This window comes from Nilaparvata lugens, chromosome 7 (genome assembly GCF_014356525.2).
Source record: "Nilaparvata lugens isolate BPH chromosome 7, ASM1435652v1, whole genome shotgun sequence".
NCBI classification, from domain to species: Eukaryota; Metazoa; Arthropoda; class Insecta; order Hemiptera; family Delphacidae; genus Nilaparvata; species Nilaparvata lugens.
The window spans coordinates 31,702,738-31,715,958 of record NC_052510.1 but is presented as its reverse complement, the minus strand read 5'-3'; the positions used below and the strand labels follow the sequence as shown (position 1 = coordinate 31,715,958).

Sequence of the window (13,221 nt, the reverse complement as noted above, 5' to 3'; positions counted from 1 at the left end):
TCTAAAATATTTCGACACCTGTGCACTACAAGTTCACAGAGCGTTAGGAAGCCTGTACCTTTGGTGTTATTTTGTAGCATCAATATATTCAATATAAAGCATGATAATATCATTCTAGAATGATGTTTAAAAATGCATATAGAACATTGATAAACAGAAAATAGACGATAAATAAATGAATGAATTTATTTCTAGTTAAAAAATATCATAACATCCAGTAGAAATTAATTCATTAAGAAAGATATAGTAATAGTAATTCTATAATATTATAAAGTATAGAATTGGCTTACACACATATGGGATGGGAAATTCGCGAATGAGGCATTCGCGTGAGAACTACTCAACTGATTCACTTGAAATTTTGTACGATGATTCTTGATTTACTGAGGAAGATTATATTTTATGCCTACCTACATCATGTTTGTTAATTAATGAGTAATAAAAACAAATTTATTTATTCTGTGATACAAAGAGGATGAAAGAGCCAATCGAATCGTTTTATTATTGATTGTCAATATTTACAATTGAATATGTTCAATATCAAAACCTAAATTCAATCTGAACCACTATTCAGTGCTTTAAAAATACCCTTGCGGAGTATGGTTTAACTGCTGGTATTATTTATATTTATGATTATAATTATTCTATGAGTCTAGTTCAAGCAGCATAATTATTCAAGGTTTATTGGTGATAATAAACTGGGCTTCTGTATATGGCACAAAAAAACTGAAATCCATTCGAAGACAAAAATTTAGATTCTATCATTTTAGATTATTTTGGATTATATTTATTATGTATTCCAACGCTGGTGAACAGTGAGTAAATAAAATAACTGTTGTAGCTTATAATATTGTTTACTTATTATTAAATAGTATAATAATATATAAAAATAATATTGTTTAATTATTATTCTAGAAGAATCGCAAAGCGTAGATTTGTAGAGAGAAGAATAAAAAGAATTTGATTTATGTAGGTACTGAAATTCCAATTTCCAATACAGTTTATCAATATAGATGTAATAACGACATGATAGTCATTATTCAATAACATTCCTAATTAGCCAGATATAATCGATTATATCTGTATAATCAGTATTTACTCACTGTTCACCAGCGTTGGAACACATAATAAATATAAGCTCTTGTTCTATAATGAAAGTTGTTCTATAAAAAAAATTATTTATTTATGTCAAGTGAATAGTAAGGGAGAGTAGGTGAACAAGAGTGTGAGAGAGAAGTACTGTATAGACGTGTGTGCTTGTGTGAGAAAGAAGGAATGTATAGGATTGATTGAAAGATACATTGACAGAGCATCAGGTACGCGCGCGCGCGCGCGGAATTATTATTTTTTCCTTATAATATTACTATTGTGTATGGTGTTCTATGAGAGAGAACGAGGGAGAGTGAATGTCGAGAGAGAATGATTGTACTGAGCGAGCGGTGGGAGGGGAGCACGTGTGTGAGAAAGAGGGAATGTATATGATTGAGAGGAAGAAACTTTGACAGAGCAGAGTCTTCTATGAGAGAGAATGAGTGAGAGTGAGGTTTGAGCATGGTGTCGAGAGAGAAAAAGGGTATCGAGCAAGCGGGGGGAGCGGAGTTGTGGGGAGAGAAATACCCCTCAATGACGTCATAGTTTCGATAGGATAGGTGTGACGTCATTTACGCGTGACGTCATTCATGGGCGTTCTGTACATAGTGGGCGATCTCCGCATACGACACCGTAATTGAAACATTGAGCAAGTTTTTGAAGAATATCGATTGATTGAAGATTTCAATTGGTTGTTGATTGTTGTTTATTAATATATGAATTGAATGATCGTATGACTTTGTGGCTCAAATCCACACTAGACGTTCTCAGCTCTGCAACCTGTAATTATTTTGATAATCAATTATTGGAGTTCTTTTTAGGGCATCTTCCTCAGGCTATATGCTCTAGAATTCAAAGTAATTCGAGCGTTATGTCCATTTCAATTTCTCCACCTAATCATCAATCTGACACTACAAATCAGAATAAAACAAACAATTTTAAATTTTTAAAGATTGATAATAAAACTTTCGAAATCATTAAACAAACTTCACATTCACAAAATAATTATATAAAAACACAAAAATTTTGAGCTGGAAAATACTGAATCACGTTCACCATAGTTATCTGGGAACGTTAATGAAATACGATTCAGTATTTTCGTTTTGTATATAGGAACATGGAATAGAGAGTCTTTGATTTATTTGTAAATCAATTCAAAAATTTTTTCAACATGAAACTTTTATCACAATCTGAACAGGAATAAATTGTACCGGGAATGTTAGGTCGACATCAGGATCAGAGATAAACGGAAAACTATGGGAGCACGAAAACTGTCCTACTCTATTTTCCGACACCCTGAAAAGAATGAACGAATAAATTTATTCAGCCATAGCACTGTTTTCATTGAGCAGCGTATTTTCTCAGCACCACTCGTCGGTATTCCAGCTTTTTCAGCATTTTTCCATAAAAGTTGCTACACGGAAAATGCAGATTAATCATTCCTTTCAAAACGCCGTTTTCAAGCAATTTGATGGAGAATTAATGAGCAAACGGGATTGCAATCTCATGAGAATAGATTCGTGTTCCCGAATGAACTCCAGGTTGTTGAACGACGTGACTTGAAACAAGCAGTAATTCCCCCAAATATTCAATGTTTTATATGAAAGAATATAAATATGTATTGTTGAAGCGAATTGTATTTGCATATCTGCATTTGTATTTCAATTATTATACTATGTGTAAGTTATTTATAAACGAGCTAATATTGATAAAGCTTTCTGTCAACGTCTGACCTGGTCATGATTTGTATCACCAATCCATAATTTTTTCTCAATTTTTCTTTGACGAACTGGAGTAAACGTAAAAAGTGATGATGAATTCGTGAAAAGGTATAAAACAACAAAAATAATTTGAATTGAAAATTATAAGCTATTGGGATCTTTAGAATAAAATTATATTGAGAACTCGATAAATCAAGCTCAAGAGATCAAACATCAGTGAATAACTTTCAAAGTCTCGTGAAACGAGAATAGTTATTTGTGCAACTAGTGCGCAAAGTGTCAGTTTGCTGCACCGAAAGAAACCTTTACGCCCGAGCCGTAGGCGAGGGCGGAATGGTTTCTTGAGTGCAGCAGAGGAACTTTGCGCACGTATTTCACATTAAGTTTTTCCTACAGTTACCATTGAATATGAAAAGTGGGTAATTATGGGTAAAATTGCCTGAAATCCATCAAATGTTTTTCTGTGTAATTTTATTATTGATAAAAACCTTAATCCTAAAATCCTAAAGTCCTCGTTGTCCTTGGTTATAATATATAATGTAATAATTAGCGCGTTGTGCTTCGTTGCACCTCTGCTCACTATAGCAGCCCAGTCACTGTTACCAACTTTTTTTTGATTTTGCTGCACTGTTGCTCCATATAACCTACTAAGTATTTTGCGTTGCCATGTTGCAAATCTGGAGTGCAGAAAAATTTTTCCCGCACTAGAGCGGAAAAGTGATTCTTTGCGTTCTGTAATCAGTGCAGCAATGGCCACTTTTCAACGTAACTCTAGGAAAATATTATTTCAATTCACCTCTATGCACTGACTCATAAATCAGACGCACGCAAGCGTCCTGAAGTATGCCGTTGTAATAAAAAAGGGCTCAACCCATTTGTGGTTCATTAATTCAGTTACAAGTGCTGAGAATCGTGAGACTCTGTTATTTTATTGCTTCAAGGATTAGCCACGACCTCCCAGGCATGTAGCAAGTCCTGGATTAGTTATGTTCTATTGTGGCAGGAAAAACTCTGTCGAATGGTTAACTGTTATTGACCGTCCAGCTAACATTTTTCTTACTCTTGTTTTTTATTCAGTTTTTCCTGCCCGTTTAATCTCCCACTCAGTCCTATCCTGCATTATTTCGAAACAACCGCCGCATTAATTTCGTCCATTTTTTTCGTTCCTCTCGCTGCATACTTATCTCATCGCTCATTAGAGGATTTCCAACCTCTAGTTCAAGTAGTTCCATATTCATTTTGAATTCTTTTGTTTTTCTTGAATATCCTTATCCCTCATACTTGTATTTGCAATTAGAATTATGAAGGCTTAGTGTTAGTAACTCAACATGGGATTCTCAAAAAAATTTCTGATGAGAGCTATCCAATTCTATCTCTTTCTCTACTGAACCAAGTATATTGCTGATATGATACGAGCAATCATATCAGATCAGATAGTTTAGTCACATTGGTGCAATATTATAATATAGTTCTGATCTTTGAATATATTGTTAGGATACATAAGAGAAGACCAGAACCAATTCTGTCCTATGCAAAATTTTATTCTTGTGCTAGTTACAGGGTAAACTACAATAAATATTACAAGCACACTTCCTTTTTCATGCTCAAATTGACTGGACTAATAAGGAAATAGAATTTTATTTAACACTTCCATACATTTCCAGAGTTTTTTCTCAATTATCCTTGTTCCTTAATGTGGATGGCAAAATATTCATCTTGTCATCCACTGTTTTGTTTGCCACTATATTATCAATCATATGAATTTCAAGAATTCAAATGTTAAAAGAATGTTAAAAGATCGATCATAATTGTGACAAAGAGGAGTTTGATGGGAGAAGGGCCCATGTGCAAAAACCATGTTTTGAGAAAAACGCTGTCAAAGATTTCAAAGTGATTTATAGGAAACTATTATCTTGTGTATTCTAGTTAAATGGAACTTCAAAGTTTAATTTGTCTAGTAATTGTGCTACAATAACTTAGAATCATTTCCTACATTGTTTAATATTGGATAAAAAACATTACAAACAGAAGCCCTTCTTCCATCAAAGTGATTTTTTTAGGTAATGTTCCAAATGAAGTAAATCACAACTGAGATTTTTCACTCTTATTTATTGATAGGACTAAACTTTTAATAGAAAAAAATATTTCTAAAGAAAAAAGCAAACATTTTAACTTAATTCGTCAAAATTGAAAAAAAAATGAATTGAATTAACATACTTTTTCAAACAAAATAGCACTATCAAAATGGGTTTTCAGGAACTGAAATGGAGTGGGTCCACCAATGTCAGAATAACTTTTGTAACCAAGAATAGTCCAAAATGTTGAGTAACCATTTTTACGTATTTTTGACTCAATTTCATCATGTATTTTTCGCGAACACTCCGATTTACAACAATTATTATTATTCATTGCAAACGTGCATGCCTAAATACCATGTGTAGGAGTAGAGAGCCTTATGTCACCTAGAAACCACGCTCAAACGCTTGACACTGCCTTCTTAAAATCGTTGTCGCATCGTTCAGAAAAAAAATAGAGTTATGAAATTTTGTAGACATATAGAAAAAATGGCGCGAATTCAAAAAGCACTTTGATGGAAAAAGGGCCTAAAGTTCTTAGTGTTCTTTTTCCATCAAACTCCTCTAATTGTAGGCAGAGTTTTCAAGATTCTATGGTGCTCTACTGCTTAGATATGACACGGAGAACATTCTTTTGTTTTTTAAATGTGGAAAATCTAATAGAAAATCAATACATGCTCATCTTATTTCAATGTTCCTATAGTAAAAGCAATCAATTTTGCTTCTACGGAGGAGGTATCTAAGGAAAATATAAAAAATAGAGTAAATCATTCACTTACCCTTTCTTCTTTTATTACATATCAGTGTATGAAAAAAGTGCACATTATTCAGAATGAATCGTCTCATTTTGCATATATTGTACAATAGTTTGGTTGTTTAGTAGAAAGTTTTCAAGTACAATCTCTGTAACTGTATTTTGATACAGTGAGTACAGTATACTTGCCACTTGATCTTCAGCTCTTTGATTTCATTACTATCAACATTAGAAGCCAGAAGGTTGATCACTCACAGATGTAAGATTCAAAGTGGTGTGGGAAACGCCAGCGTGACGTCACGTGTAGTAAAAAAGTGATAGAGTAACCTCACTGAGCATACAGTTTATTCACTGTATCTTCAAATACATCGTCGTGTCGTTTAATCACATATAGATTGACCTAGAGCTTTAAAATTATCCGTACTTATAGAAAATGAATCATCGATTCTAATGATGTTATTGAAAATTTTAAGTTCATTCAACTTCTACGAATAAAATAAAGTTGAAAAAGCGTTAGTAGACAATGTTATACTACTACTACTATATTAACCCATAGAACAATATTGATAAACCAATGCACTACAAAAAACCGATCCCAATAAATCGCATGAACACATGCAGCTGGTGTCGAGCACGTCATGTTCGACGAGAATCAAAATATCTCATCTCCGAAATTCACAAGCAGATAGATGTACAGCCAAACTACAAATATAAACACAACCTAGAAGATGAAGAAACCTTCAAGCTGCATTTAACATTTTGTGAATAACTTAATCCCTATAGATTCTATTAGATTGAACATAACTTATCATACCATGATGAACATATGGATTGAGTTATTAACATGTTGTTAATAACTTTGGTGTAAACCCAGCTTAAGGGTTTGAAAGGGTAGGTTAGAAGGTAGGGTTTCTGCTTTTAAATGGCAAAATGCTTGTCTTATTTAAATGTTTTGATAATTATTGTAAAGCAGAAACAGCTTGCATGTCAGAACATGTTTGTATTCAGTGTTTGAGTTTTTTTGGGCTACTTGTAATATAAATACAAATATAAATCTCAGTACCCTTTTAAATTATTTTGTCACAACATGTTTCGGACATTAATGTCTAATTTTAATTTTAACAGTAATGTTTAGTTTAAAAGGGTACTCGAATTTATATTTTTATTTACATGTTTTTGTTATATAATTTGACTATACGTCACCGTATGATTATCAAGAATGCGATATTTTGTCTTCTCTTTACTACAGCCTACGTCACGGCTGCAGTTCCCCCACTCCAATTACATGTCAACTTAAAAACAAAATAGATGAGTGACCAACCTTAACCTTCTGTCTACTAACTTTCCTATTTCTTCATAGAAACATAGTTTTAGAATCAGTGCTTAAATGCATTTCTACTCTATATTATTAACATTCTGATCGGGATACAATTGTTGTGAATCACTATAATCCTCCAACTCCACCTTCAGTAATAGATTTTTTTATTTGTCCCGCAGACTTTCACCTGACGATGAAATGGATGCAGCAGACTGTAGGCCTACACCACTTGGAGCGAGAAGTCGGGACTTGGAGTTGGAGAGTGTCAGTGACGAAGACTCGGTCGGATCCAACTATTCGTCAACTTCATCTTCGTCGTCATCATCCTCTTCATCATCATCCTCCATGTCATCATCGACGTCATCGTCTTCTTCATCTTCTTCCTCGGTTCCAAAGTTTAACCTGATGCACTTTTCAGAGCCTTCTGATTCGACAACACCTATAGTTAACAACAATAAAACTAGTCCCATAGATATAAAATATTTGAGCAGCGAAGTAGACATGATGTGTAACGCTTCGATAGGTGAGCCTACACAAAAGCGAAGAACGAGTAGAGCTTCGTTATCCAACAATGCAGTCTCTTCATCGGTTTGACTTGCTGTGATTTTGGAGAATGTATGTCCGATGTTTAAGTGTTGACGTTTATGATGAAGTGTCCAAAATTTGGTGGTTTGGATGGATAGAGATAGAATTAAACCCAGTGGGTTAAATAAGGGACAGGGAGGACCAGCCCCCCCATCCTAAGCCCATGGACGCCCCCCCCAAGTTTGATTTTCAACATTAATCCCCCCCCCCCCACCAAGAATTTCAAGAATTCAAGGACGCAGTCTTGAGATGGGTAAATGACAGATCTTGGGAGCAAACTTGGTTTTCGTGGTAAAAACACTGATAATAGAAAATCGAAGTACCTAGTGAAATAGTGAAGATTTGAAATCGATAAGTGACTATAGTGAGGTCCACGTTATAATGACAGTATTTGATCAACTTAGGTTTCGCTATCCTTGTCTATTATTCGACAAAGCCGGTGTTACTATCCTTTTCTAGGTCCACAACGATGCCAATTATGTTTTTGACAGTGTAGAAATATAATTAATTAATGCAGAGAATCGGCATCGCTATTCTTCTATCTTTATCCACTGCCATTATAACGTGAACCGCACTATAGGTCTGTATTTTATGAGTAAATGATGTTTGATCAATATTCAAGAAATAATTGTTAGGTGCGGACTAGGGTAAGAATAGGAACGTAAAAATAGAGAAGAAGAGGATGAAGAAAGAAGATCATTAGATATTTTATTTTGAAATAAAATTGATGATAATTTATGCATCTGATGATGAGCAGTAGGCCTATCTCAGAAAATGTAGGCTATAAACCAAAGCAGAGCGTAACCTTCATTCCACATTAGACGGTATAAAAGTTAGGCTATGTCTGAGATAGATGCACTTATTCTAATGATGTGAGCACTAAGCTCTCAAAGAAAAACTTTACGTGCCGGTTGGATAAAAGCCGGTTAAATTTTAATCGTGATTAATTCCACGAGAAATCCAATCAGAGAAGCCGTCTTTTCAAAAACGCCTTCTCTGATTGGTTCTCGCGAAATCAATCACGATTAAAATTTAACCGGCTTTTGTGCAACCGGGCCTACAACTGCAATTATGACAATACTATCATCTCAGATCCAATGGTAGTCATTGGCGGAAGTGTGCTTGTTTGTTAACGGAGGTGAGAGATTAATTTGTTCTATTCCATATTTTATAATGCATTCGAATCTGAATAAGTGAATAATATTCATTGGATGTTGCTTATCATAAATAAATCAATAGATTTAGATTTAGTAAAGAGAATAAATTAATGTTTCTGTTGTAATGGTATATTATTATACACTCCATTGTTCACGTTGTGGTAAATTTAGTAATTCGATTACAAAAATAGTCTATGGCTACGCAATTACTTTTTTATCTTTTCACAGCGCAATTTCGTGAATATAGATCATTCATTTGCGAAACTAGTTTGTAAAATATCTTAATGAGCCAATATTTTATTGCTAATATTCACAATAGTACAATGATGAAGAGAATTATTGAGGATTGCTATTATCAAAAAAGGGTAGCCATGATAATATTTTAAGAACAAGTAAGGAATTGTGAAATGAAACCAGAGTACAGCTTTACTAACAAACAACGAATTTTGGTGAAATGTGCAACGTAATGATCAATAAATAAAGCAGGCTGACTCGCCTATCATCCAAATTCACTTTTGGAAGTATGCCATGCCACTGCAGATTCGCTTCAGACCCGCATTCGCTTATGTAACCAAATCAACTAAATATTTTGCTTTTTTCATCCTTCCTGAGAACTAAGTTGATAAATGTGTCCACTACCAGAAGTAATTCAAAAAATAGGGAACAGTCCTCTCTAAATGAGTTTTCAAATGAATCGCAGACGTTGAAATTGGCATTTATTATTCCTTGTCGCTCAAACCCTATCTTGTCAGCGCTTTGATTTATTGTTAATCTGCTCTCAAGTGTCTTCAGCAGAAACTAGAGTGTTTTGACATTGGCTAAAATAAACTCTATGACTATAACAGAAGAATTCATGTTCTTGGTCTATCGGTATACGGTACCGCCTGTCTCTATTTAATTTATTTTCCTGTCATAATGGTATTCTATCGAAATTGAAATGCCAATTTTGGTAAAAACTGGACAAATAGAGGCATAAAGTTCATTAGTGACCAGAAATTAGCTTTGATCTAAACTTGAATTGATGAAAGGCATGAAACTTGTGTGTTTTTATTATTTATAAGTGAATGAAACATAACCTACTTGTTGGATTAGTGTAATCAAAATTCGGGGAAGGAACAGTTTTGGCAGTGCCTGTCGGTCCTTCCCCAATCATTTTAATAATGTGTTCTTTGTATCTAGATGAATGAAAAAATAAATAAATATTGGGTAGGATAAAGGTTTCATCTATTCAAATATAATAAACGGGTAAAACCTATCTCAATGGGGGCATAAGATGGTCAAGCGAGAACAATACATCTGCGAGACCCTCTGGCAGGTAATTTTAGCACATTTTCGACCCTTGTGCAATGAAGCGCATCCTGTTAAGTTTAGTGACGTTATTCCACACTTAGACTTTTACTTGGGGATTCCCATTTCCGTGTTCTATACAGGTCCGCCAAAGTTATAATTTCCAACTATTAGACAGTCTATACTCTGTCTGTAGCTTTTGGTATAACATGGAGCTCCTGCAAAGCTTATCAAGATGCGACAAAGATCTAAACCGTGAAGGCATATACCAGTTTTTATTGATGTACAATCGAATTGCGAATATAGGATATTATGCTCGTCGTGTGGTAAAAACCAAACCCTACAATTAAATGGTGTGTTTCATGAAATAAGTGACTTTAATATATATAACGATTTTATAACTCGTATCAGATTATCAGAAATGTACATAATGTTTAGAAACAGAATTTTCAAATCATTCTTATTAAATTTAGAAAAATAGTTGAATTCCATCATTATGGAACACAATCTTGAGCCTATTCCAATATTATCAAACAACTCATTTCTTAGTGCTAATTGATTTTTTTCAAACGATACATATTATGTCGAGTTGTAAATTAAGGACCAGAATGGTGGATTTTGGAGTAGGTTTTGAAAAATTATTTTATGCTGCTAAACCTATCTGGAAGGGGGCATTAAGAGATCTATTGTTTGATATTGGTTGAGCATTGACATAGGTTGACAGTTATTGTTTCCCATTCCATCGGCGTTGAAGAGTGGGCATTGTTCTCTCTTGACCGTTCCATGCCCCCATCCAGATGGGTTTTACCCTAATAAACTTATTCATTCTCGATCCAGATTCCAATTATGTTCATTTATGTATAAACATAATTATTATGTTATAATATTTATAAACAATATGACAAGTGTACATTAGGGTGAAAAAATATATATTTTTATTTACTTACAAGAAAAGAATTGTCTATTGATAAGACAAGAGAAATCTTCACAAGTCTTTCCTTTTCAAGAAAAAACGTATGAGTACACAGGATTTTTACTCTCCTTGCCCTATTACCATAGGGAAGGAAAGTATTGCTATCCAAAAAAAATTAAGGTATCCCAATTTCTAGATTTCTGTACCTTTCAAGGTCCCCTGAGTCCAAAAAAGTGATTTTTGGGTATTGGTCTGTATGTGTGTGTGTGTGTGTGTGTGTGTGTGTGTGTGTGTTGTGTGTGTGTGTGTGTGTGTGTGTGGTGTGTGTGTGTGTGTGTGTGTGTGTGTGTGTGTGTGTGTGTTGTGTGTGTGTGTGTGTGTGTGTGTGAGTGTGTCGATCAATTTCGATCAAATGCATTTCAAGATGGCGGCTGAAATGACGGAGATGTTGTAAAAAACAGGGTTTTTCGCGATTTTCTCAAAAACGGCTCCAACGATTTTGATAAATTTTATACCTAAAATAATCATAGATAAGCACTATCAACTATGCCTTAAGTCTTATATCTGTAAAAATTCCAGGAGCTCCGCCTCATCTATGCAAAGTTTGATTTCAGATTCCCAATTATCAGGCTTCAGATACAATTTAAACAAAACATTTCAAGTGGAGAAGATTCAGCATAAAAATATCTACAATTTATGTTCAGTAAAATTTTCACATAAAATTAAAAATAAGCTCGAAATTCGAATAGATATGGTTAACGACTGCAAGAGATAGGACAGTGTGGAACAGAATAGTTGTGAAACTATGATAGCGCCATAAGTGTCTCAAACACAATAGTAAGTACCGTACTACATGAACTTTTTGAAAGTGATTTGAAAAAAAGTTAAAACAACAGAACTGAAAGTTATCAACCTTATCATTCTACCTCCATTTAGAGAGGCTTTTGTTTGAGACAAATGAAACCTTCTATCTTCTATATATATAAAAATGAATGTCTGTTTGTTCCCTATGACTTGAAAAATACTTGACATAACGGCATGAAACTTTGGGAATATGTTGTGTGAATATTGGGGATGGTTTCTGACCAGAAATTTTAATAGGGTGGCTAATAATGATTATTTATTAATCCATTTTACAGACCTATGTTTTCGAAATTGTCGGCCTAGCGGCTACCGAATAACGGTAAGATGATCATGTAGTGTCAAGTGTAGTTGATTGGTACCAGTTGTAGATAATTGTTCCTTAGAAGACCTATACAAATAATTATCACTCCCCTATCATTGAGTAACTGGAAAATGTTGGAAAAATTATTCACCTCATGGAAGAGAGTTGTTCATATTGCATTTATTATTACTGAAGAATGTCAGAATAATTTACAATTTTTTGAATTCAGCTTAGCTTATATTCATCCTAAAATGAGAGATGGAAATAATATGTAATTCCTGGTGATTCATCATACATCGCATATTTCCTGGACCATCTATTGACAATCAACAACTATGAAAACATTGAATTCATCTTTGAAACACTGATTTATCCTATCTATTTTTTTAATTCAACACCCTACTGTTAGATATTACTACCAGTTGATCGAGAAGAATATGTTTTGGGAATAATGAATGCTGCATGACTAAGCACAAAGGAAGTCCGTATTTACATGTAAATGAAAATATTGATTGTCAGATAAATTTCATGATTCACCAAATAAAGTAAAGTGTGACATGAGATACATAGACTTTTTGGTGGTACGAAGTTCGCCAGGTAAGCTTGTTGTGAATAAAGCTTTATTATTAATAGTCAACGCTGAAAAAAGACAGGCTCAATCACCAGGAATAATAGAAATTCTATGAAGGACCAGTAAGACATTAATTTTGAGTAGTTACATTATGGACACTGGATACATTATGGACAATCAATATGTATGAAATTTATCAGCTACAAAATACAAAACTTTGATTGAAGTGATCCCGACTACTACAATATAATATTCATTTATCAAAATATATTCATTTAGATCAAATATAAGAAATTACTTACACATCTCTCATCCACTTATACTTTTGGTTCACAAAATATGAACACAAAAATATGAGTTATATTGAATGAACTCACGGATAGTACCTACTCAAGTTTTTCTTTTTCTGGCCGTGCTACAAATAAATGTAGGTATGTGTTTGACATCTTGTTGTCTATAAAGAGATTTGTCAATGTGATTTTTGTTTGCAATAAAATTTGAATTTGAAAAAAGAATTATCAACAAACTCCTAACCAAAGAAAATCTCTGTGCTCTGTTCTAATCGGAATGTATGAGACTCCATATA

The 13,221-nt window shown here is 33.8% G+C and overlaps 1 protein-coding gene across 1 annotated transcript in view; it reads left to right on the top strand.

Annotated features, from left to right (window-relative positions):
* LOC111059728 (uncharacterized protein DDB_G0271670-like) overlaps nt 1-11,028 on the top strand; it is a 38,439-nt gene extending 27,411 nt beyond the window's left edge. Inside the window, exon 2 of the mRNA XM_022347351.2 lies at nt 7,137-11,028. Within this exon, the coding sequence (XP_022203043.2) occupies nt 7,137-7,551 (415 nt within the window). The 3' untranslated portion in view covers nt 7,552-11,028. The remainder of the gene's footprint in view (nt 1-7,136) is intronic.
* Nucleotides 11,029-13,221: the final 2,193 nt, after the last annotated feature.